The 23,432-nt window shown below is 37.3% G+C and overlaps 2 protein-coding genes across 2 annotated transcripts in view; both read right to left on the reverse strand.

The window, feature by feature from the left end:
• Bbof1 (basal body orientation factor 1) overlaps nt 1–23,432 on the reverse strand; it is a 42,432-nt gene that overhangs the window by 10,851 nt on the left and 8,149 nt on the right. Inside the window, exons 3-8 of the mRNA XM_076849870.2 lie at nt 19,658–19,723; nt 15,518–15,661; nt 8,831–8,911; nt 5,921–5,991; nt 4,282–4,426; nt 1,647–2,140 (exon numbers count right to left, since the gene is read on the reverse strand). Of these exons, the coding sequence (XP_076705985.2) occupies nt 1,647–2,140; nt 4,282–4,426; nt 5,921–5,991; nt 8,831–8,911; nt 15,518–15,661; nt 19,658–19,723 (1,001 nt within the window). The remainder of the gene's footprint in view (nt 1–1,646; nt 2,141–4,281; nt 4,427–5,920; nt 5,992–8,830; nt 8,912–15,517; nt 15,662–19,657; nt 19,724–23,432) is intronic.
• On the reverse strand, nt 12,285–14,308 carry LOC143393687 (E3 ubiquitin-protein ligase RNF113A). The gene has a single exon (XM_076848105.1). The coding sequence runs from the start codon at nt 14,285–14,287 to the stop codon at nt 13,265–13,267; it is 1,023 nt and encodes a 340-aa protein (XP_076704220.1). The 5' UTR covers nt 14,288–14,308; the 3' UTR covers nt 12,285–13,264.

The following is a 23,432-nucleotide window of genomic DNA, read 5'->3' on the forward strand; positions in this document are numbered from 1 at the left end:
GAAAGTTTTAGGTTTTACCTTCTGATTACCATATACTTCAGTTGTCTTTCCAATCTGCCTCTTAAATAGATTCTGCAAATTGAAGCCAGGGCCTTGAACATGTTCTGCACATGCTTTACCACTGAGCTACACTTCCAGCCCCCTGATAATGCAATATTTTAAACACCACTTTAGCCATGCTGGTAGAGGTGATAAGTTGCCTAGTAGCGAAAATATTACACAGAAGGCAAAAAAGGAAAAGCACAGTTTCTGCAATAACAACATGGGGAATTGTTTAACCTCCTCTGAAATTTTATAACAATATACAGTAGAAAAAAGGTGTATGGGGGGCTGGGGATGTGGCTCAAGCGGTAGCGCGCTCACCTGGAATGCGTATGGCCCGGGTTCGATCCTCAGCACCACACACAAACAAAGATGTTTTCCCCGCCGATAACTAAAAATAAGTATTAAAATTCTCTCTCTCTCTCTCTACCTCTCTCTCTCAAAAAAAAAAAAAAAAAAAGGTGTATGGGAAACTGCCTTATGTACAGTAGAGATTCAAGTTACTTATTAAATAAAAAAGGAACAATTATAGTCAATTGCTTTGTAATAAAAGTGGCATTCTGAATGTGACAATAAGATAATACATTATAATATTAGTATATATATATATATATTTTTTTTTAAGTATCATCATCTTTTCAGAAGCTTCCAGAGGCCACTGGCACGTCCAATCTTCCCAATAGCTACAAAATTCAAAAACACCTACTAATTAGTCACTTCAAAATTAATTGTAGGGGACTGGCTGGATATGGTGGTACACATCTGTAATCCCAGCTACTGGGGAGACTGAAGCAGAAGGATCACAAGTTTGAAGACAGCATGGGCTGCCTATAGTCTCAGCAACTATGGAAGCTAAGGCAGGAAGACAGCAAGTTTGAGGCCAGCCTTAGCAACTGAGAGAGGCCCTAAGCAACTTAGTGAGACCCTGTCTCGAAAACTAAATAAATAAATAGATAAATAAAAAGGGCTGGGGATATAGCTTGGTATAAAGCACCCCTGGATTCAATCTCTAGTACCAAAAAATAAAAATAAAAATTTATATGGTTAGATATTATTGTTTTCATCTCAAGATAGCAAAGGAAGCAGTACAAAATATCTGAGAAACCTATGCTTATCAAAAATGTTTAACTTGAATCTAATGAAGCCTTTATAACTAATTTCCAATTTTAACAAAATAAGAGTCCAGGTACAGTGGTGCACACCTATAATTCCAGAAGCTCAGGAGCCTGAGGCAGGAGGATTTCAAGTTCAATGACACCATAAGCAATGGCAAGGCGCTAAGCAACTCAGTGAGACCCGGTCTCTAAATAAAATACAAAATAGGGCTGGGGATGTGGCTTAGTGGCCAGAGTGCCCCTAAGTTCAATCTCCAGAACACCCCCCACCAAAAAAAAAGAAAGAAAGAAAAAAAAAATAGGGTACCTACTAAGAATTCGTACTAAACTCCACATACATAAGGATTGCAAAGGTAAATCAATTCCCAACTCAAGTAACTTGCTGAGAAATCTATTCTAATTGATTATCAAACTGAACTTAGAGTTCTTATTTCATCAAAGGGCAAAAAAATGACTGTACAAAAGATAATAAAAAGTGTTAATCAGTACCATTTTTCAGCCTCCATAAGATCCTGATTCACACTATTGGTGCTGTGTTCTCTGCCATCAAATGTCCTGATTAGAGGATATTCTGTTTTTCCTGCATATGCCTTTCTCATTTTTACATTGAAAGCATCTTGTGCTATCTGCTTATAATGCTTTCTGCTGAGTAAGATCTGTTGCTTCACTTGGTGTAGAGCATCTAAAAAGAATCTTTCCACTTCTGTTCTCTCATCCAGGATGTTCTTGGCCAGCTTCTTCACACGATTCATTTCCTTGTCTTTCAGCTGAAGAAGGTGTTGCAGCTTGTCAATTTCCCCCCGACCTGCTTGGTTCTCTATAACTGCCTGTTGCTGCAATTTTGAAACTTCAGTTTCAAACTCTTTGGTCATAAAACTCAAAGCCTTCTCCAAGTTTACCACCTTCTTTCGAAGAACTTGGATTTGTGTTCTCTGCTGGGTAAGTTGCAAAATCTTTTCCTTAATCAATAGATCATTGATCTCCTAAAAACAGATGAAAGAAGGGAGAGTTCTTTAATCATTTCAAACTAATTTCCATTATTTCATGAGATTTGAGTTTGATACAAGGGTAAGAAGGATTATTTTAATATTTATGTGTAAAGAAAGTAACAAACATCCTAAGGCCCTTGTCTGGAAATGTGATTTTACTGATTATGAAGTTTCAAACTTCCTCTAAAATTCTGAAAGGTTAAATATTTTATATTATCTAAATCAATAAGGGGCTGAGGTTGTGGCTCAGAGGTAGAGCGCTTGCCTATCATGCATGAGGCACTGGGTTCGATCCTCAGCACCACATGAAAATAAACAAAGATACTGTGTCTACCTATAACTAAAAAATAAATTTAAAAAAATAAAATCAATAAAAAATTAATAAAACTAATGGCTATGTAATGGAAATTGTGGTAGTCTCCTAGTTGCCTATTCTGGTATTCATTTTCCATTTTTCTTTGCTCCTTAATAATAAAACCCCAATTTTATTAAGGAAGGAAGTAGAGCCAGCTGAAAATCCAAGGCTTCCTTGTAGTTCAGCATATTGAAATTCTGGTCAATGAGATATAAGTGGAAATACGTGTGATATTTCCAGGAAGACCTCTAAATCTAAAAGGGTACTTTTTTTCTTGTTGTCCTTCCCCTTCCTTCTGTTTAGAATAATGGTTAGAGCTCCAGCAGCCACCTTGGCCATGAGTTAACTTTGAGGCTATAAGCCACATGTTGCAGAGAAGAGTTAAAGAAGCTAAATATCTTTTGATTTTGTGGCACTACCATTCCTGTTCTGGATTGCTTACCACCAGGGGTAAGAACAAACTCTCATGTGGTGATGCCACAGATGTCCTGTCTGTTACAGTCAAACTTATTCTTAGGTGATTCCAACTATACTCAAAGGAAAATGAATATTCTAAAGGTAGTAGGCAATAAGAATCATATTTATGTTTCTGATAAGAGTCATATTTATAAAGTCAAGTATAATGCTTCTTATAAATTATTCTGTAGTGGCACCCCCTTTCTCCACAGAAAAGTCTTAACTGGGCTTCTCCAGATATCTTCACAATGGCTGATTTTAGGACTGTCAACAAAAGAGTCTATACAAAAGAGTTCAATTTAGATAAACATCCTATTTTCATGTTTCTCTATCTTACTTGGCCACTGACAGGGAAGAAATCAACACTCCAGGTGCTGGACACCCCATTACTAGTTTTTCACAAACATATATCCAGTATAGTAGTTTATAGAAATGTGCAAAAAAGGCCTCTGGCCTTGAGCTGGGCTTCACAGAGATGTCTATATTCCTAATATAAGAGAAGATACTGGGCTGGGGTTGTGGCTCAGTGGTGGAGCACTCGCCTAGCATGCACAAGGCACTGGGTTCAATCCTCAGAACCACATAAATGTAAAATGGAGATGTTGTATCCACCTAAAACTTAAGAATAAATATTTTTTAAAAAATAAGAGGGGCTGGGGATGTGGCTCAAGCGGTAGCGCGCTCGCCTGGTGTGCGTGCGCCCCGGGTTCGATCCTCAGCACCACATACAAACAAAGATGTTGTGTCCGCCGAGAACTAAAAAATAAATATTAAAAAATTCTCTCTCTCTCTCTCCCACTCTCTCTTTAAAAAAAAAAATTTTAAAAATAAGAGAAGATACCAATTGGGATACATGGTAACAGCTGGAAGGGGAAGGAAAGAAAGGGGAGAAAAAGCTCTCCCCTTCTCGAAGGTTGTCCTTGAAGAGTTAACTTACCCAAAACAGAGAAAGGAAAAGCTGCTTTTATATAAACTTCTGCAGACTGTGAACTTCTGAGCCTCTCCCCTTATATGCTGGGTATAAGATTCTGAAACTACCTGAACTTGGGGTTCAGGGGATTAATTGATTACAGCAAAAGCTGTTCCCTCTGAACCTGGCTGCAGCCAAATCAAACTGTTTCTTGCTATCTTCGATGCCTTGCCATGTCTGTCCCTACAACAATTCACTAATTCATCTTTTCAGATAAGGAAACTGCAGCATCCAGACAGAAAAAAAAATGGTCCTATTGTCCTTCTGTATCCTTAAATTAGTCAATTCTTGATATTCATCAACTCAATCATTTAAAAAAAAAAACTAGGAAACAGTATAAATGAGAGTGGGAACCTTTTGATGTAAAAGGAAAGTATGATTCTCTTGCAACTTCTCGGAGTTTTTTTGTAGAGCATCAGCTTCCTTCAGGTGGTATGTGAGAGCTTTCTGGAGATAAATATTCTCTTTAAAAACATTTCTTCCAGCAGCATTCAATTGCCTAAAAGAGATATAAGATTACAAAATATAGGCCCAAGTTTTCAATATTATCAAATGAGAACAATGATTGTTTTATTCTCTAACATTAATAATTACAATCACTGGACCGGAAATGTAGTTCAGTAGTAGTGCACTTGCCTAGCAGCTTATGATAGGTACTCAATAGGTAGGTGGTAATCTTGTTACAAAGTTCTCACCCTATAGGAAAGTGCAAAGTGATGTGTTACTTTCAGTTGTGAGTTTCCCATGCTCTCTCCTATCCAGATGACAACTGAAGAACTCCAAAACAGCAGAGGTACAAAATGAAATTATCCCAGGTTCCTGAATCACCACTGGACAAGAGTTGCCCAATCCACATTGGATTGTTACAGAAACAAGAAATAAACCATAGAGACGTGGGAGTTCAATAGTTAACATAAGATACCTTAGTGTTGCTTCCACTAATACATCTCATAACAGTCCTGCAAATCTACTATTATTAGCCCCATTTTTATTTATCTATTTATTTATTTATTTTTATTTTTTGGTATTGGGGATTTAACCTAGGATGCTTAACCATTGAGCCACATCCCCAGCCCCTTTTTAGTTTTTGAGAAGGGGGTCTCACTAAGTTGCTTAAGGCCTTACTAAGTTGCTGAAGCTGGCTTTGAACTCAGGATCCTCTTGCCTCAAGCTCATAAGTTGCAAGAATTACAAATGTGCACCACAACACCCAGCTATTATTAACCCCATTTTTAGATGAAGAAAAATTTCAAGAAAGTTAAATAGCTGAGCACAGTGGCATACTCCTGTAATCCCAGCAGCTAGGAAGGCTGAGACAGGAGTATCATGAGTTCAAAGCCAGCCTCAACAAAAGCCAGGCTCTAAGCAACTCAGTGAGACCCTGTCTCTAAATAAAATACAAAATAGGGATGGGGATGTAGCTTAGTGGTTGAGTGTCCCTGAGTTCAATCTGCTACCAAAAAAATACATGTTGAGAACCAAAGTCTAACTTCAAGGCCCAGATTCTCTCTACCACACCATGCTGTTACAGAATGGTTAGAGGGAAAGGAGTAGAGAACTTAAAGAGAACAGTTAGGGAGGATAGACCAGAACATTTGAAAACGGCAAGCCAGAAGAGGAGGTGGAAGACAAGAAGATAAAAAGAAGTCAGGTGCAGTGGTACATGCCTATAAACCCAGACACTTGGGAAAGTGAGGCAAGAAGATCACAAATTAAAGGTCAGTCTTGGCAACTTAGCAAAACACTATCTCAAAATGAAATAAAGATGGCTAGGGACATAGCTCAGTGATTTCCTAGCAAGTGTGAGGCCCTATGTTCAAACACCAGTATTGTCAAAAAAAAAAAGGTCTGGGTATATGGCTCAGTATTAGAGCACTTGCCTAGCATGCACAAGGCCTTGGGCTTGATTCCCAAACTGCCACCAAAAGAAAGAAAGTAGACTAGCAAAGAAGTAAGAGAGGCTTATTTGAAAATAGAGGCCGCGATCTCTTACGTCACAGCTTCATGGTGGGCTCTCTCTGCCAGCATTACTATCTTCTTTTCAGCCTCTTTTTCTAGTCGGTGCTAAAAAAAGAAAATGGTCAGTTTAAAATAGTTATATCTTCAACAACAGTTCTAAGAGATTAACGATTATTATTTACTTTTCATAATAACACTATGAAATAGATAATATTATTATCCCCAGAAACAGTGACCTAGGAAAAGAGAAATAAATGGCTTTCCCAAAATTACATTGTCAGGAAGTGGCAGAGCAAAGATTCATACATAGGCAATCTGATGTTATATAGCCTCCCTAGTGAGTAGTCAAATAAATAAGAGAATAAATAGGCTGTGATAAGAGCTATACATAAAATACATGGGAGTAATAAGGGAGGCAGTAACTAGGGGAGGTCATTTTAGGCTGCAGTATAGGAAATCTCTGAGGAAATGACATTTGAGCTCTAGAGAATGAGCCATAGCTTAAAGAAGAACATCTCAGGAAGAGGCAGTAGTCAAGCACAAAAACATGGAAGTATGCAGAACTAGTATGGCAGTATGTAAACAGAAAGGAACTAGTATGGCAGTATGTAAAAACGTGGATGTGTAACCGATGTGATTCTGCAATCTGTACACAGGGTAAAAATGGGAGTTCATAACCCACTTGAACCAAATGTATGAAATATGATATGTCAAGAGCTTTGTAATGTTTTGAACATCTAATAAAAAAATAAATAAATAAAAAGAAACAGAAAGGAATAAATGGGAAAACAAAATCAAATCGAACAACAATGATCTGGGGAAATCGTATACCACCAGGCGGACCGTGCAAAGCATGAGATGAATGACAGACCTATTGGAAAGCCCAATGCCTTCTGAAGCAGCTGCTCTGGAATTCAAACCAGTAGAGAAATACCCATGAAATCTGTAACAACAGGGCGAGGCAGATACTGCTGAGGATGACCAGTTAAACTTAATTCCCATCTTCCTTTTTCCTTCCTAATGCTACTAGTGGCCGAAAAAACAAAACATTCACTTTCCCAGCAACCTTTATAACATGGTTCTGGCCAATGAAATCTAAGAAGAAATCTGCTAAAAGCTCTAGGAAATGTATTATGGCTTCCAGATAAAAGGGGCAGATACAACCATGAGGGAAAGACCAGGAGCCATCTACTCTCAGACAGAATAATTCTATTTATATAAGCACATTACTCAGGTATTCTGTAAACTGACCAAGTACTTCTAAAGAGATCAGATTGGGGTAGAAGGGAAATGCAACTGAGAGCATCCTATTCCTGGCCATTCCAGGAAAAGTCTCAGAGGGAAAGCACCAGGGTGCTGCTCCCGTCTTACTCCCTTTAGGTAACTCCGTACACAAACTAGAAACCTAGAGCCACTATGTGTGTGTGTGTGTGTGTGTGTGTGTGTGTGTGGTGTTGGGAATGGAAGCCAGAGTCGCACACATACTAAGCACACAATCTACCACTGAACTAATCCTAACCACTTTTCAAAGTAATTCCTTTACCTAAACTTCATGAATACTTATTTGCCCCACCCTCAACTCCCTACATCCCTATCAATTTCTGAATCTACCTCAATTATTTCCTAAGAATGAAAAATTAAAGAAACAATTAAAAGAATAAATTAAAATCATACGGCCTCTGAAAACAAAAACAAACGCCCCTCCGAAAAAAAGAAAAGTGTTTTAACGTACTTCCTATAATTTGAAGAATTAACTTCAGAGACCCAGAGAAACCAGGAAATTTGTGATGTGCTAAGAAACATTTTTGAGCCCCCTTTTATTAACATCCTTGGCTCCACTAGACTAGACAAACATTTTCATGCTCATACTAGAGTGATTTCTCCAATTCCCTCTCCCCTATATAGGGACAGAGGTAGCTTTAATTGTACCAGGGGAATACCAAGCTGAGACTTGAAGCCTTTATAAAATGACAATCCTTCTTGAGAACAACTTAAGTGTCTATCAATTGATGAATGGATAAAGAGCATGGGGTACATATACACAATGGAGTATTTTTTCAGCCACACAAAGAATGAAATTCTTTGTGTGGCTGAAAATACAACATCATAATACAATATAAATAAAACTAAATGATCTGGATGAAATGGAGATCATTATGCTTAGGGAAGTTTGCCAGGCCCAGAAAGACAAGTAATGTAGGATCTCATTCCTATGTGGAATCTAAAACAGTTGGGCTGGGGATATGGCTCAAGCAGTAGTGTGCTCGCCTGGCATGCGTGCGGCCCGGGTTTGATCCTCAGCACCACATACAAAGATGTTGTGTCCGCCGAAAGCTAAAAAATAAATATTAAAATTCTCTCTCTCTCTTTAAAAAATAAATAAATAAATAAAACAGTTGATCTCAGAAATTGAGAGTAAAACAATGGCTACTTCAGGCCAGGGAGAGTGGTGTGGGAGATGGAGAAGGGTTGATCAGTGAGTGCTAAGTTTTGGTTAGGAGCAAGAAGATGGTGGGGTGCTATTACCAGTAAAATAACTATAAATAACAACAATATACTGTAAGTTTCAAAAAACAGAAAATTCTGAAAGTTTTCCTCATAAACAAATGATAAATGTGTGAGGAGACAGGTTATTGTTTAACTTGATTTAAATATGTATACATGTATTGAAACATTATATGGTACTCCATTAATATGTACAATTTTGTTTTATCAGTTAAAATAAATTTTAAAAATTAAGAATTTGAATGAAAGGGGGGAAAGAACTGGAACATTGAGATTTCTATATTAAAAAGTTTTGTTTTCTCTTATTTTTATCAGTTATGAATTGATAATAATCTAATAAAATGCCAAATGGAAGGTTGGTATATGTCAGAATGCATGTATATACCCTTATGTTGTTCTGGTAAACAAAACATTTCTTAATTAACCCTAACATTCTTACCTTTTCTTCAAAAAATCTGCTCTCCAATCTGCTAAGAGACTCCTGATGTTTCTTCTCTGTATTTCTTAAATTTTCCTTCAGCTAAAATTTAAAAAACAAAAACTGGTCAATAGGAAATGGGGTTGATTGGGACATATTCCTAGAACATTCCCAATATAGAAACATTTTCTGATAAACATTCATTTTCCTTGTGCTGAACACAAAAATTTAAGTTTCCTCGCCCCTGAATACCATATTTCTCTCAATCTTCTACAGATTTATAAGAATAGTATTGAGGTGTTTTTTTGGATTTTTTGTTTTAATTTATATATTTTTTGTTATATATATATATATATATATATATATATATATATATTTTTTTTTTTTTTTGGTCAGTGGACCTTTATTTATTTATTTATATTCAGTGTTGAGAATCAAACCCAGTGCCTCACACACGTTAGGCAAGCGCTCCACCATTGAGCCACAACCCCAGCCCCAGTATTGAGTTTTTAAAAGACTTTCATGATCAATAGTTCTCAGGGCATTCAGATAAGTTAAGTTGTTCTCATATTTTCCAAATATCATTTCAAATGTGGAATGATAAAATTTTGGAATTGGAGGGATGTTACCATGCCAGAGTAAACTGTGGCCCTGAACCATTGCCTGGCTCCTGTGCCTGTAGGCTACTGCCACGGAAGCAGGTTGCACAGTGGGGTAATTAAAAACAAAAGAAAAGAATTGGGGGCTGGGGATGTGGCTCAAGAGGTAGCGCGCTCGCCTGGCATGTGTGCGGCCCGGGTTCGATTCTCAGCACCACATACAAACAAAGATGTTGTGCCTGCCCATAACTAAAAAATAATATTAAAAAAAAAAGAATTGGAAGTATGTTAGGAGTCAGACTATATAATTCCCCCACCTAATATAGGAATCCCTTCTGAGAAAAATATTTTGAAACAGAAATATCACTAATTCAAGTCTCATTAATATATCAGACTCTTCTCAAATAGTTCCTATTAAAAAAAAAAAAAAAACCTCTTCCTAATATCAGTCTAAAAAATATCTCCCTATGATTCCCATGGGTGGATACTACTTCTATTATTAAAATGATATAGAATAAAAAAGGCTATAAAATTATTTTAAGTAAAGAAATATGAACTAATTTAGAATGATGATCCTGAAGTCTATATTACTGGAAATAATAAGTCTGACTGAACATGGTGGTACATACCTGGAATCCCAGCATTTCAGAGACTGAGGCAGGAGGATGGCATGTTTCAGGCCAACCTGGGCAACTTATTAAAACCCTGTCTCAAATTTTAAAATTTTAAAAATTTAAAATGACTGGAAATGTAGCTTGAGGTAGAGTACCCCCAGGTTCAAATCCCAGTACCAGCAAAAAATAAATAATAAAAATAAGATTGAGGGGTTGGGGATATAGTTCAGTTGGTAGAGTGCTTGCCTCATATGCACAAGCCCCTGGATTCAATCCCCAGCACCACATACATGCAATAAATAAATAAATAAATAAAATAGGCATCTGGCATACTTCAATATTCATACCACAAAAAAGGCAATAAAGGCCTGGGGCTGTGGCTCAGCAGTAGCGCACTTGACTGATATATGTGAGGCACTGGGTTCGATTTTCAGCACCATGTATAAATAAATAAAATAAAGGTCTATCAACAACAAAGAAAAAAATTAAAGAAAAAGAAAGGAGGGTTGGGGTTGTGACTCAGTGGTAGAGCACTCACCCTCATGTGTGAAGCACTGGGGGTTCCATCCTCAGCACCACATAAAAATAAATAAAATAAAAAGATATTGTGTCCATCTACAACTAAAAAATAAAAAATAAAAAAAAGAAAGGCAATAAAGTCAAGAGCTTTCTCTCTCACCAGCTGTTTGATGTTTGACGTGGTTTCAAGTTGCCAGGATAAAAAGAGGATAGTAATAGTACCAACCTCATAGGGGTTGGTAAGGATTCAGTAATAAATAATTCATGTAAAGTACTTAGCATAGTATCTGTTTAATATATAAATTAGTGAATATCATGTCTAAAACTGTCCTTCCTATATGGAACAATTTTCCTTTGTGCAATCTCTGTTCTGCTCACTAAATCTCCATTTTGTATGATCTCTTTGAGATTTTTTTTTTTTTTAAATGAGCACCATTTTATTTATTTTGGGGGGTTCCAGGGGTTGAACTCAGGGGTACTCGCCCACTGAGCCACAGCCCTATTTTGTATTTTATTTAGAGACAGAATTCTCACTGAGTTGCTAAGCACTTCACCTTTGCTGAGGCTGGCTTTGAACTCGCAATCCTCTTGTCTCAGCCTCCCAAGCCACTGGGATTACAGGCATGCGCCCAGCAGATGTTATTCTTTCTTCCTAAATTTAAATTTTTAAATGGCCAAATATGGTCAAAAACTTTCAAACATATATCAACTTAACTGAGTATGGTGGTGCATACCTGTAATCTGTGACTCAGGAGGCTGAGTTCCAGGTCAGCCTCAGCAACTGAGAAAGGCCCTAAGCAACTTGGTGAAACCCTGTCTCAAAATAAAAAATGAAGATAATTGAGGGGCTGGAGTTGTGGCTCAGTGGTAGAACACGTGCCTAGCATGTGTGAGGCATTGGATTCCATCCTCAGCACCACATAAAAACAAATAAATAAAACAAAGGTGTTGTGTCCATCCAACCAAAAAAAAAATTAAAAAAAAAAAAACAAAAACAACGACTGAGGATGTAGGTCAATGATAAGGTTCCCTGAGTTTAACCTTCAATACTCCCCTCAAAACTAAGGTCAACTCATGAGTTTATAGAAATATCTTCTATTAAAGAGTGTGGCAATAGCCCTTTCATATACCATTAGACTTCTCCAAAAATCTATAATTAATAAATCTTTCAAGTGATTATCAGGCAATGTGCATCACAAATTTTTAGAAGTTCATGTTCTTTTTTTCGGAGATGGGGTCTTACTATGTTGCCCAAACTGGAGGGCAGTGAATATTCACAGGCACAATCTCAGTACCGATCAGTACTTGCAACCTGTTGGTCCCATTTCCAGGTCACCATTTTGATGTCAAACTTAGTGTGAACACCCAATAGGCATATTGCATTATAGCCTGGAACTCCTGGACTCAAGCAATCCTCCTGCCTCAGCCACCTATGTAGCTGGGACTATAGGCATGTACCCATCACAACTGATGTCATGTTCCTAAATTATATATTCCAATTCTAAGAAGTATCCTAAAAACTAATTAAAGATATAGAAATTTGGGGATTTTTTTTTAATGTTTATTTTTTAGTTGTAATTGGACACAACACCTTTATTTATTTATTTTTATGTGGTGCTGAGGATTGAACCCAGAGCCTCACACACACTAGGCAAGCGCTCTACCGCTGAGCCACAACCCCACCCAGATATAGAAATTTCTTTATGCCTTAGATATACATCATACTTTATAATAGTGAGAAATTAGAAAAAAAGTCCAAATACCCTACAGAAAAGGAACTAATAAATTCATGTCTATCCAATGGAATCCTATGCATTTATTCAAAAGATTTTATAGAAAAATACCACAGCATTGAAATATGTTCATAATATATAATGTGAAAAATTAGGTTAACAACTTGTACAACATCACTTTACTTCTAAAAAAATAGCATACATTTTAAAATATACTTCAACATAGAATAGCAAAGGAAAGACTACACCAAAATATTAACAATGGTTATCTCTAGGTTGTATAATTGTGGGGGCTGGAGTTACTTTTACTTTCTTCTTTTTTTAATTCTCTAATTTGCTAAAATGAACATTATCAAAAGTAACAAAAATAATAACTTCAATTTCCAATATATGTTTCTTCTGTTAGACAGATAGAAATCCACTTTTTTCTTTAAGAATGTATGCGTTGAATACTTTTTGATACTCCAAATATAATTAGTCTCTTTTCAAGTTGTACAACAAATTCTATATACACAGTAAAATGTCCCTAATGTATACCTCCAATTTGAAGTTCATAGGCCCCTACGCCTGTCTCATTTATTCCACATTTGGAATTCCACAGAATCATCTTATTTTTCCCAGAAACTTGTAACTTTTGCCTTTGAATTTGAAGTCCTCAACAGCTCTCTTTGAAAGGTCTGAAATCTATTCTTCCAGTAGGTGGCAACGTTGGTCTTTTCAAAAAATCACCATGACGAATTAGAATATTAACCCATTTTGATTCAAGATATATATCTAGACATGGGTTGGTTATGTTGAGAGTTTCTCAAAATTTAACTATATTGCTTCAATTTGCAGCATTTTTATATAAAACAAAACTTTATATTCCGTCTAAAAAATCTTGATATTCCTTTAATCATGGTTGTTTTGGGGTGTTCGTAGGATTACCAAAAGAAAAACAAAATATTTATTTTGAGATTTGACAATTATGGAAAACCTAAGTAATGAGGATTAGACCCCATGGGGGTCTCCTGAGATATCGGAAGCACTGCCCTCTGCTGCAGCTCGATGCTTCTCCAGTTTAGCAATCAATTCTTTCGCGGGATTGAAGACACCGTTGGTCTGCTGGTCACAGACGTAACAGCGCGGGGTGGTGCGATAATGCTGTAGTGCACAGTTTTCGCAGAAATAATGCCTGCATTTGGTAACGACTGGGTTCTGGAATGTCTGACGGCAGATGAAACACTTGAATGGTATTTCCTCATCATCGCTTCCCACTTCATAATTTTCTTCTTCATAATCACCGTATCGACCCTCATCAAGCTCACGTTCTATCTGCCAACCGTGCTTGTAATCTGAACGGTCATGAAGGAATTTGCAGCTGTCTCCGAAGCCGCAGAAGCCAGTCTCCTTGTAGTCCTTACAGATGTCGGGCTGGTAATCCCAGCGCACGGTGGCTCGGAGATGCTCAGGGGCTCGGATGGGGCCCTTCCTCACCATCCCGGAGGAGGCATTGCCCATAGACGTGTCCTTGGGCTTTATGAATTTCTGGTAATTATTGATTCCCCGATAGATCTTGTCATCTTCTTTGCCCCTCAGTTCCTCCTGGATCTTCTGGCTGCGCTCAAAGATGGCTTGGGCGTCGCGCTCCTTCTCTGTGTCCAGCTCATAGACAGCTGTCGCCCCCATATCCTCTGGCCCCACAGGCTTCGCCGAGCGGGTGGACCTGTAGACCACGCCTAGACCCTCCTCCTCCTCCTCCTCCTCCTCCTCCTCCTCGATACTGAAGTTGCCGTGGGCCGCCTTCTGTCTTCCGCTGCCGCGGGTCTTCTGTATCATTGGATTGTGAATCGCCCGCTTCTTCTCTGGTCGAACCACAGAGCTGCCTTCGTCACTACTGCTACCGCTTTCCCCGGGCTCCGGGTCACACACCCGACGCTTTCTGCGGCCTGCAGCCCCTTTCCGTACGGGCTTTTTAAAGAGGAAGGGACACACCTGGTCTGTCGACTTTCCTGGAGAAACCCGCTCTGCCATCTTGGAGCCTCGCGCGCCTTAACGGCTGCGGCGCGCCGCGATGGGTGGCGCGGGGCCTCACGTCACTGGGGCGGTGCGCAGGCACAGCCAGAGCGCAGGCGCAGACCGCCAGCGCCTCGTTCCGAAGATCCGCTCCGCCTTAAACTGGACTTTATTAAGCAATGCTGCGTTTCTTGGATTTCGCTGAACACTAAAGACTACACTGTTCGTGCCTCAAAGAATTTACAATACAGTAGGCGATATAAGACAAATAAATAAATATAATTTCAAGATAGGTTGGGCTAAGTAATATAATGCCTTTTGTAAAGGTACAGAGAATTCTCACGTTTTAACAGGACTTCTGGGGACGGTCTCATGGACAACATGCATTTGAGCCGAGACTTTGAAGACTAGGTAAAATTTAAAGGACAGAGGTTAAAAAACAGTGTGAGGGGCTGTGGCTCTGGCTCAGTAGTAGAGTGCTTGCCTAGCACGTGTGAGGCACTGGGTTCGATCCTCAGCAGCGCGCGTAAAGTAAAACAAAGACTGTGTCCACCTTTAACTAAACAGTGTGAACAAGCAAGAGAGAAAATACTTAAGATATAAGTGAATATCCAGTTTGGGTGGATTAAAGAGAGAGAGAGAGAGTGTGTGTGTGTGTGTGTGTGTGTGTGTGTGTGTGTGTGTAGGGAAGAGTGGAAGTAGCAATGAGATAATGATGTCCCTAAGTTGGTTGAGGGTCTTAACTTTTACACTAAGGTATTTAGACAATATTCGTTTACTGTAAAGTGACACTAAAGACTATTCTGGTGATCAAAACCCCAGAACAATATTTTAATAACCGCAGCTGTGTATACTGTGGACAACAGTGGAGGTCTTAAAATGTGTGCACCATTTTTTGACACTCTTCCCTTCAAATAATGGAACCTAATTTGCCTCTCCTAGAATGTGGGTCAGACTTAGGGACTCATTTTAGAAACTTGCTACTTTTTTTCTAGAACTGGCATTACCCTTCTTACTGAAGTCAGTCCAAAGGTTAACTGCTGATAATCATGGGAGGGTGTGTTGGCTGAGGTTTGGTTGAATTCACAAATCAATGCTTAGGGAAAAAAATCAAATAGCCTATGGAGACATTTGGCTTCCTCTTTTTCTCTCAAATAATCTCTAATTTGTCATTCGACATAGGCTTAAGTTTGTTAAGGCTTTTGCAGATCTAAGCAGTTAATTCTAATCTCCAAGAAAGAAACTTACATCATCTAATTCTTTCTCCACTTGAACTTTTCTCTTCTGGAATTGTTTTATTGTTTTTAGCTCTGTCTGAATCATGCCAATTTCTATGGCTTTTTGATGGAACTGTCCCTCCAGCTCATTTATTTGTGTAGTATGCTTTTGTTCCTGTGTTCAAAAAAGAGGCAAATGAGTTAGGAAAAACAGACATTCGAAAGAGTTAACAGTCTATTTGAAGCATTAAACTACTACTATATCTTCTTTGAGGAAATGCCCCACTTTAATTTTTGTATGAAGTTTTAAATTTTGCATAAAATTTTAATTTCTGTAAAATAACTGCCTTGAGTAAGAAAAAAATTATGGAAAATTTTCTATACAGGTTGGTCTTCTATGAAAGAAAGAAAATGCAGATATTTATTTTAGAAAGGGCATAAGAAAATAAAAAACAAAAATAAAAACCTCCCAAAATTTAAAATTCAAAAGGGGCATAAGGAAACTAGCAATGTATTTCAGCTGTAGAGTACTTGCCTCCCATGCATGAGGCTGTAAATTTGATCTCAGCACTGGGAGTATAATATATCCCTAAACCTAAGTTAAAATCAGTCAGCTAAGATAAAAAAAAAATTAAAAAGAAAAAAATTAGTAAGAATCAAAGGGAGGAGATATATATCCCTAATAAAAGAAAACAGTAGAAGGAGAAAGCAGAATGGAAAGGAAGGAAGAAAAGGAGAAAGAGGAAGACAAGACAAGACAAGAAAAAAAAATAAAGGAGGGAGAAAGAGGAAAAAAAATTAGGAAAATGAACAAAAAATATTAAAAGAAATGCAAATGGTCCTCAAACATAAAAAAAAAAAAATCAGCCAGGCACAGTAGTATATGCTTGTAATCCAGCTACTCTGGAGGCTTAGGCAAGAGAATCACAAGTTCAAGGCCACCCTTTTTCAAAAATAAAAAAAAAAATAAAAGCGCTGGGGATGTAGCTTAATGGTAAAGCACCTGTAGGTTCAAATCCTCAAAATAAATAAATATATATATGTAAGTATTCATACACATGTACTTATGTGAAAAAATATATATGAAGAAATGCTCAAAACATCCCCTAATAAGAGAAATACATAGTTTCTTTTTTATAAATATCTTTTTAGTTGTAGATGGACACAATATCTTTATTTTTATTTATTTATTTTTACGTGGTGCTGAGGATGGGAACCCAGGGCCTCATGTGTGCAAGGCAAGTGCTCTACCACTGAGCTACAACCCCAGCCCCAATATATAGTTTCTTATCTAACACATTGGCAAAAATTTTGATATTAGATTCTATTGGTCAAGCTCTGAAGAAAGAGGAAATCTCATATAGAGTTAGTGGCATTACAAAATAGCACAATATCTATACAGGAAAATTTTCTAGTTTCTAGAAAATCAGATATTTTCTTTGAGCTTGCAAAACTACTTCCAGGAGTCTATGCCAAAGATACAGTAGCATGTGAAAAAAATAAATATACTAGTCTTTACTGGAACACCATGGTATAATAGCAACCCAACTATCTATCCAAAAGAGCACTTCTATGGACTGAATGTTTGTGTCCCCACCAAAATACTAATGCTGTAATCGCCAGTGTGATGGTATTTGGAGGCATGTGCTTTGGAAGGTAATTAGGTTTAGATGTGGAAAAGAAGGTGAAGCTTTCATGATAGAATCAATACATTTATTTTGGGGGGAACTGGGGATTGAACCCAGGAGCCCTTTACCACTGAGCTACATCCCCAACCCTTTATGTATGTATGTATGTATGTATCTTTCAAGAGAGGTCTCACTTAAGTGCTGAGGTTGGCCTTGAACATTCAATCCTCTTGCCTTAGCCTCCATAGTAGCTGGGATTACAAGTGTGTGCCACTGTGCCCAGCGAGGTCAATCCCTTTATGAAGAGATAAAGCACCTAGAGGTAGCTTTCTTTCTATATGAGAATACGGAAAAAAGGCAGTTGTCTGTGAACGGAGAGAAGGACCCTCACCAAGAATCTAACCATGTTGGCATTCTGACCTCGGAGTTATATCTCAGTGGTCAAGTGCTTTTGGGTTCTAGCCCCAGCACAAAAACAAACAAACACAAAAGCAACTTCTGGACTAGGGGTGTACTCAGACTATGGTATTCTGTCATAGCAGTCCATACTGACCAAAACAAGGACCATTTTAGAAAACACTTCATATTACTTTGATCTCCAAAAAATACTATTGAGTAATCTGGATGTGGTGGCCCATGCCTGTAATCCTATTGACTCAGGAGACTAAGGAAGGAAGATGGAAAATATCAAGGCCAGCTTGAACCTAGACCCTGTTTCAAAATAAAAAATGAAAAGGACTGTGATGTAGCTTACTGGTAAAGTGCTCCTGGGTTATAAAATAAAATACTGTTATATGAGAAAAGACAGGTGCTGGTCTAGGTATACTGTATGCTACTTTTTACCTTTTGTTAATACTTATTACAAAATATACATTTTTAAAATGAAAGGATATACCTATAATAATAAAATGGTTACCTACAGGGAGAGAGAGAATAATGTAGAAAAGACGTGGATAGAGGTTAAATTTCTCAGCAAATACATTGTCAGTCTTGATTTTGGAACCATGTAAATAACTACGATAATTACAAAACTTTACATGCAAAATAAAAATTTTTAAAAAGCAAATTCTAGCTGGGAATAGTGATCCATGCCTGCAATCCCAGTGACTTGGAGGCAGAGGCAGAAGGATTACAAATTTGAAGCCAGCCTCAGGAACTTAGAGAGACCCTGTCTCAAAAAAAAAAAAAAAAAAAAAAAAGGACTGGGGATGCATCTCAGTGGTAAAGTGCCTTTGGGTTCTGGCCCCAGCACAAAAGCAACTTCTGGACTAGGGGTGTAGCTTAGTGGTAAAGCAAGTACCCAGCATGTACTTGCTCCTGGGTTCAGTCCCCAGTGCCAAAAAAAAAAAAAAAAAAGCAACCTCTAAAACTCAAAAGTAAGCAGGCACTTGCCTGTAATCCCTATGACTCACAAGCAGGAGGATTACAAATACAAGGCCAGCCTCAGCAAATTAGTAAGGCCCTAAGCAGACCCTGTCTCAAAAATAAAAAATAAAAGGTACTGGGAATACAGCTCAGTGGTGCACCCCTGGGGGTTCAATCCCCAGTTTAAAAAAAAAAAAAATACTGAAAGTAAAATCTATTCTTGAGTTCGTTGAGTTGGTGGCATAACCTTAAAGAAAGGAACTTCACATAGTTTTTAAACCTTGCAATTTTGGTCATGCATTCTTATTGGTATATATCCTACAGAGAAAATGCCACCCCGAAAATCTAAAACTGGTTCTAATAATCTATTGTTGCTGGTAGCATAAATATTCTGAGATTGTAAATGTATTAAGTTCTAAGCAATGTGGTAATTATGCTGACATCATTAAAAAGCAGGACTTTGGGGCTGAGGATGTGGTTCAAGCAGTAGCGCGCTCGCCTGGCATGCGTGCAGCCCGGGTTCGATCCTCAGCACCACATACAAAGATGTTGTGTCCGCCGAAAACTAAAAAATAAATATTAAAAAAAAATTCTCACTCTCTTTTTTAAAAAAAAAAGCAGGACTTTGGCAAGGGAGAAACGAGATGCAGGTAAAGTTAAGTAAAAATCCTATATTCTTGCAACTGAACGGAAAATATTAGTATGGGCTAATATGTATTTCCTAGCTTGTCTATTGAAAAGCACCAGGAGCAATACAAGTAGGATCAGTAAGGACCCCTAATACCAGATAATTTTCTAAGTTTTCTACAATAAAAATTTCATAATATGTTGTTATTGTTGTAATTATTATTATCATTGGTGCTAGGAATTGAATCCAAGGGTTCTTAACCACATCCCCAGCCTTTTTTTTAATGTTTTATTTTGAGACAGGGTCTCTCTAAGTCCTTAGGGCCTCACTAAGTTGCTGAGGTTGATCTCACACTCGAAATTCTCCTACCCCAGCCTCTGGAATTATAGGTACATGCTGCCACACCTTGCCTATAATATGTTCTTTTTGAGTTTCTGGACAATCAAGTATGTAGGCTTTAAACTTTTCCACTTATCGGGTCTTAAATATCTAGGCTCACTAAAAACCTGACTACCTAGCAAATGAAGTATTAGTATATATAAATACTCACTAATTTTTCCTTCTCTTCTTGAGCTTTTTCTTTTGTCTCAGCCAGTTGTTGTTTTAACTTTTCAATCTGAGAAAGATGAAAATACAAAGTCAGGAAGATGTTAAAATTGTTCTGCAGTCTACTTTCACTCACATGTTTTAGTATTTTACATAATATTAAGACCAGTGGGGTAGGAGAGGTAGTAAAGCAGGAAGAGGAGAAGGAGACAGGAGTTTTCCCATATCCTTAATCTGTTATTGGCAATCTCCAAAACCAAGCTATCATCAGAGAATTACCTAGGTGATTTTTTTTTTTTAAATGCGTGGTTAAAAAACACACCATTAGGGGCTGGGGATGTGGCTCAAGTGGTAGCGCGCTCGCCTGGCATGCGCGGCCAGGGTTCGATTCTCAGCACCACGTTAAACAAAGATGTTCTGTCCGCCGATAACTAAAAAATAAATATTAAAAAAATTCTCTCTCTCTCCTCTCTCACTCTCTCTTTAAAAAAAAAACACCATTAAATTTACAGTCTTAACAATTTTCAGTGCACAGTTCAGTAGTTTTAAATACATTTATATTGTTGTACAAAATATCTCAAACTTTTCAATCTTGTAAAATTAAAACTCTATACCCATTAAGCACTAATGCTCCCTTCCCTTTCCCCACAGCCCTTGGCAACCACCTTATACTTCGTTTTTACAATTAAAAAAATTTTTTTTAGTTGTTGATGGACATTTATTTTATTTATTTATATGTAGTACTGAGAATTGAACCCAGTGCTTCACACATGCTAGGCAAGTGCTCTACCACTGAGCTATAATCCCAATCCCTTGTTTTTTGATTGCTTTATATACTTCAAATGAGAGGAACCAAATAGTATTTGACCTCTTGTGATTGGCTTATTTGATTTAGCATAATGTCCTTGAGGTTCACCATGTTGAAGCATATGTCAGGATTTCCTTTTTCAGACTGCATAATATTCCATGGTATGTGTACACCTCTCTTTTTCTTTCTTTCTTTTTATAGTACTAAAGATTGAGCCCAGGGTACTCTACTGTTAAGCTATATCCCCAGCCCTTTTGAAATTTTGAGACAGGGTCTCTCTCATTAAATTGCCCAGGCTGTCCTCAATTGCAATCCTCCTGCCTCAGCCTCTCAAGTAGCTGGGATTACAGGCATGTGCTACCATGTCTGACCTATATCAGTATTTTTGAAGAACACTGCACAAGGTTGGGCTTTTCTGATGTTTCCTTATGGCTACTATGTATTTAGGGCATGCATATTCTACCTAAGTGATAATATATCCTTTTTAGTACATCCCATCCTGAGGTGAATGACATTAATAAAATCAATTGAATAAGATTATGTCTGCCAGTTTTCTCCATTTAAAAATTATGGTTTTCCTTTTATAATTATTAAGAAATTTGTGGAAACATATTCTAAGACTATGCAAATGGTGTCCTCCTCATCAAACTTTCACCTACTAGTTCTAGCATCCATAGATCATTCTAGTTTTTTAAATTGAATATTAAATGCTAGCCACCATTCTAAGTTCTTTTACCAGATTATTTTAATTAATCCTCCCAATAACCCTACTGTATTAGTTTAGCAAACTATGGTAGCAGATACCATAACAAAATATCACAAAATAGGTCATTTAAACAACATGAATTTATTTTTCAAAGTTCTGGAGGTTGGAGGTCCAAGATGAAAGTGTTGGCAGGTTGGTTTTCCCCTGGCCGCTCTCCTTGGCTTACCTATGGCTGCCCTCTCTGTGTTGTCCTAACACAGCCTTTATTCTGAGCACTCACATAACTGGGTTGTCTTTCTGTGTTCAGTTGCCTCTTAGAAGGATTGAATTAGGGCCAACCTTATAGATCCACTGATAATTCTTGACTGATTCCAAATAGTGATTTTTCTAGCTTCATCACTCCTTAGAAATGTATTAATTGGCATTCTATGTAAGAAAAAATTGCCCCTCTCCTTTATTTACTTGGTTGCTTGGTGTTTTTTGTTTTTGTTATGCAGTTCTGTGGAATCAAACTCAAGGCTTTGAACGTGCTAGGCAAGTATTCTACCATTAAGCTATATTCCCACCCCATCATTATTTATTTATTTATTTAAAATTTCATTTTTGGTGGTGCTAAAGATCTAACCCAGAGCCTCACAGATGCTAAGCAAGCACTCTACCACTGAGCTACATCCCTAGGCCCCTCCCTTATTTATTAATATATGTATTGGTTAATAGTGTAGACTTAGGATTCTTTTTTTATTCAATAAGTTACAATCTATTATTGTCAATGTTTGTTTGGGTTGTCTCAGATTTAGCCAATTGTAGTCTTTTTTTTTTTTTTTTAATTTATTTATTTTTAGTTTTCGGCGGACACAACATCTTTGTATGTGGTGCTGAGGGTCGAACCCGGGCCTCACGCATGCCAGGCAAGCACGCTACCGCTTGAGCCACATCCCCAGCCCCAATTGTAGTCTCTTCAAGCTAGCCTTTGTGTACTTTAACATTTACTTACTTTCTGGCACAATAAGATATTCCAGGGTTATCTTTTACATCCTACCCAATCCTGGAATCAATAGTTTTTTCTAATTAGTTCCAAGTACTTCTCTAGGGAATGCTAGTCCATTTCAGTGGGGAACCTAAATAGCTTTTTAAACTAAAGATTCATTGACATGGCTATAGAATCAGAGGATTTAGAAGTAATATATTATAAAATATTATCTTAGAGCAGCTTAAGAAAAATCTAGAAATTTAAAAAATATATTGGAACAGTCCCAAGTCACATAGAACAGGTGTGACACTTAATAAGATTACTTTATGATTGATTCAACAAAAACTTTATGATTGATTCCTCAAATACAAAAACCCAGTCTTTGAGAAAATCTCCTAGTTTTGTTCAAGACAAAATTGTTTTCAAAACACATTTCATAAGAAAAATTTCATTTCTAATATTTCTATAATTAATGTGAAGTAATACTATAGAGTTTCAGAAAATAACACATTTATAGAATACTGCAAAATAGATAATAATTAACTATGGAAGAAGCCAGATAGGCCTACAGCCCTAACTTCTTGGGAGGCTGAGGCAGGAGGATTACTTGAGCCAAGGAGTTCAAGGTCAGTGCCTGGGCAACATAGTGAGACCTCATCTTAAAAACAAAAAAATGGAAACTATGGGAGAGCTAGTTAACTGATATTTATTTAATCTGTTTTTTTTTTCTTCTTCCCAATATACTTTCTTTGTTTTTATTATTGTTATTCTTGTTTCGGGGGATTGAACCCAGGGCCTGGGGCATGCTAAGCATGTGCTCTACCATTCAGTTTAATCCCCAGCCTCAGTTTCTTTGGTTTTAATGGGAACCCATGATTGTAAGAAACCGCATTTGCTACAGCAAGATGCTGGCCTCTGATATACAGAGGTAGATCTCAATCTGAAAATACAAGTAAGTGATACTGATAAATATAGACCAATACTAATTAACTAATGTCGGATGCAGAGCATCTATTAATTAATTTCAAAAACTATTTGTATGGCTGATTAAAAAACTTACTTTAGAATAATATTTTATAGGGGGACAATGTATATAACACCTACCATTCAAAAAGTAATTTTTAAAACAGAAGTTATCTGAGAATGTAAAAAAAATGCATAAAAAATTAGACTCTAATAAAATACATAAAATCCATATAAATGTTCAGTTGTTTGACTTCTCTAATGTACTTTCAATATCATCTTGAATTTAGTTGTTATTGCTATTAACTTTTTTAAAACATCAGTATATTCAT

Source organism: Callospermophilus lateralis, chromosome 3 (genome assembly GCF_048772815.1).
Source record: "Callospermophilus lateralis isolate mCalLat2 chromosome 3, mCalLat2.hap1, whole genome shotgun sequence".
Lineage (NCBI taxonomy): Eukaryota > Metazoa > Chordata > Mammalia > Rodentia > Sciuridae > Callospermophilus > Callospermophilus lateralis.

Coding starts and splice junctions, on each gene's coding strand:
- LOC143393687 (XM_076848105.1), bottom strand. CDS start 14,287: ATGGCAGAGCGGGTTTCTCCAGGAAAGTCGACAGACCAGGTGTGTCCC.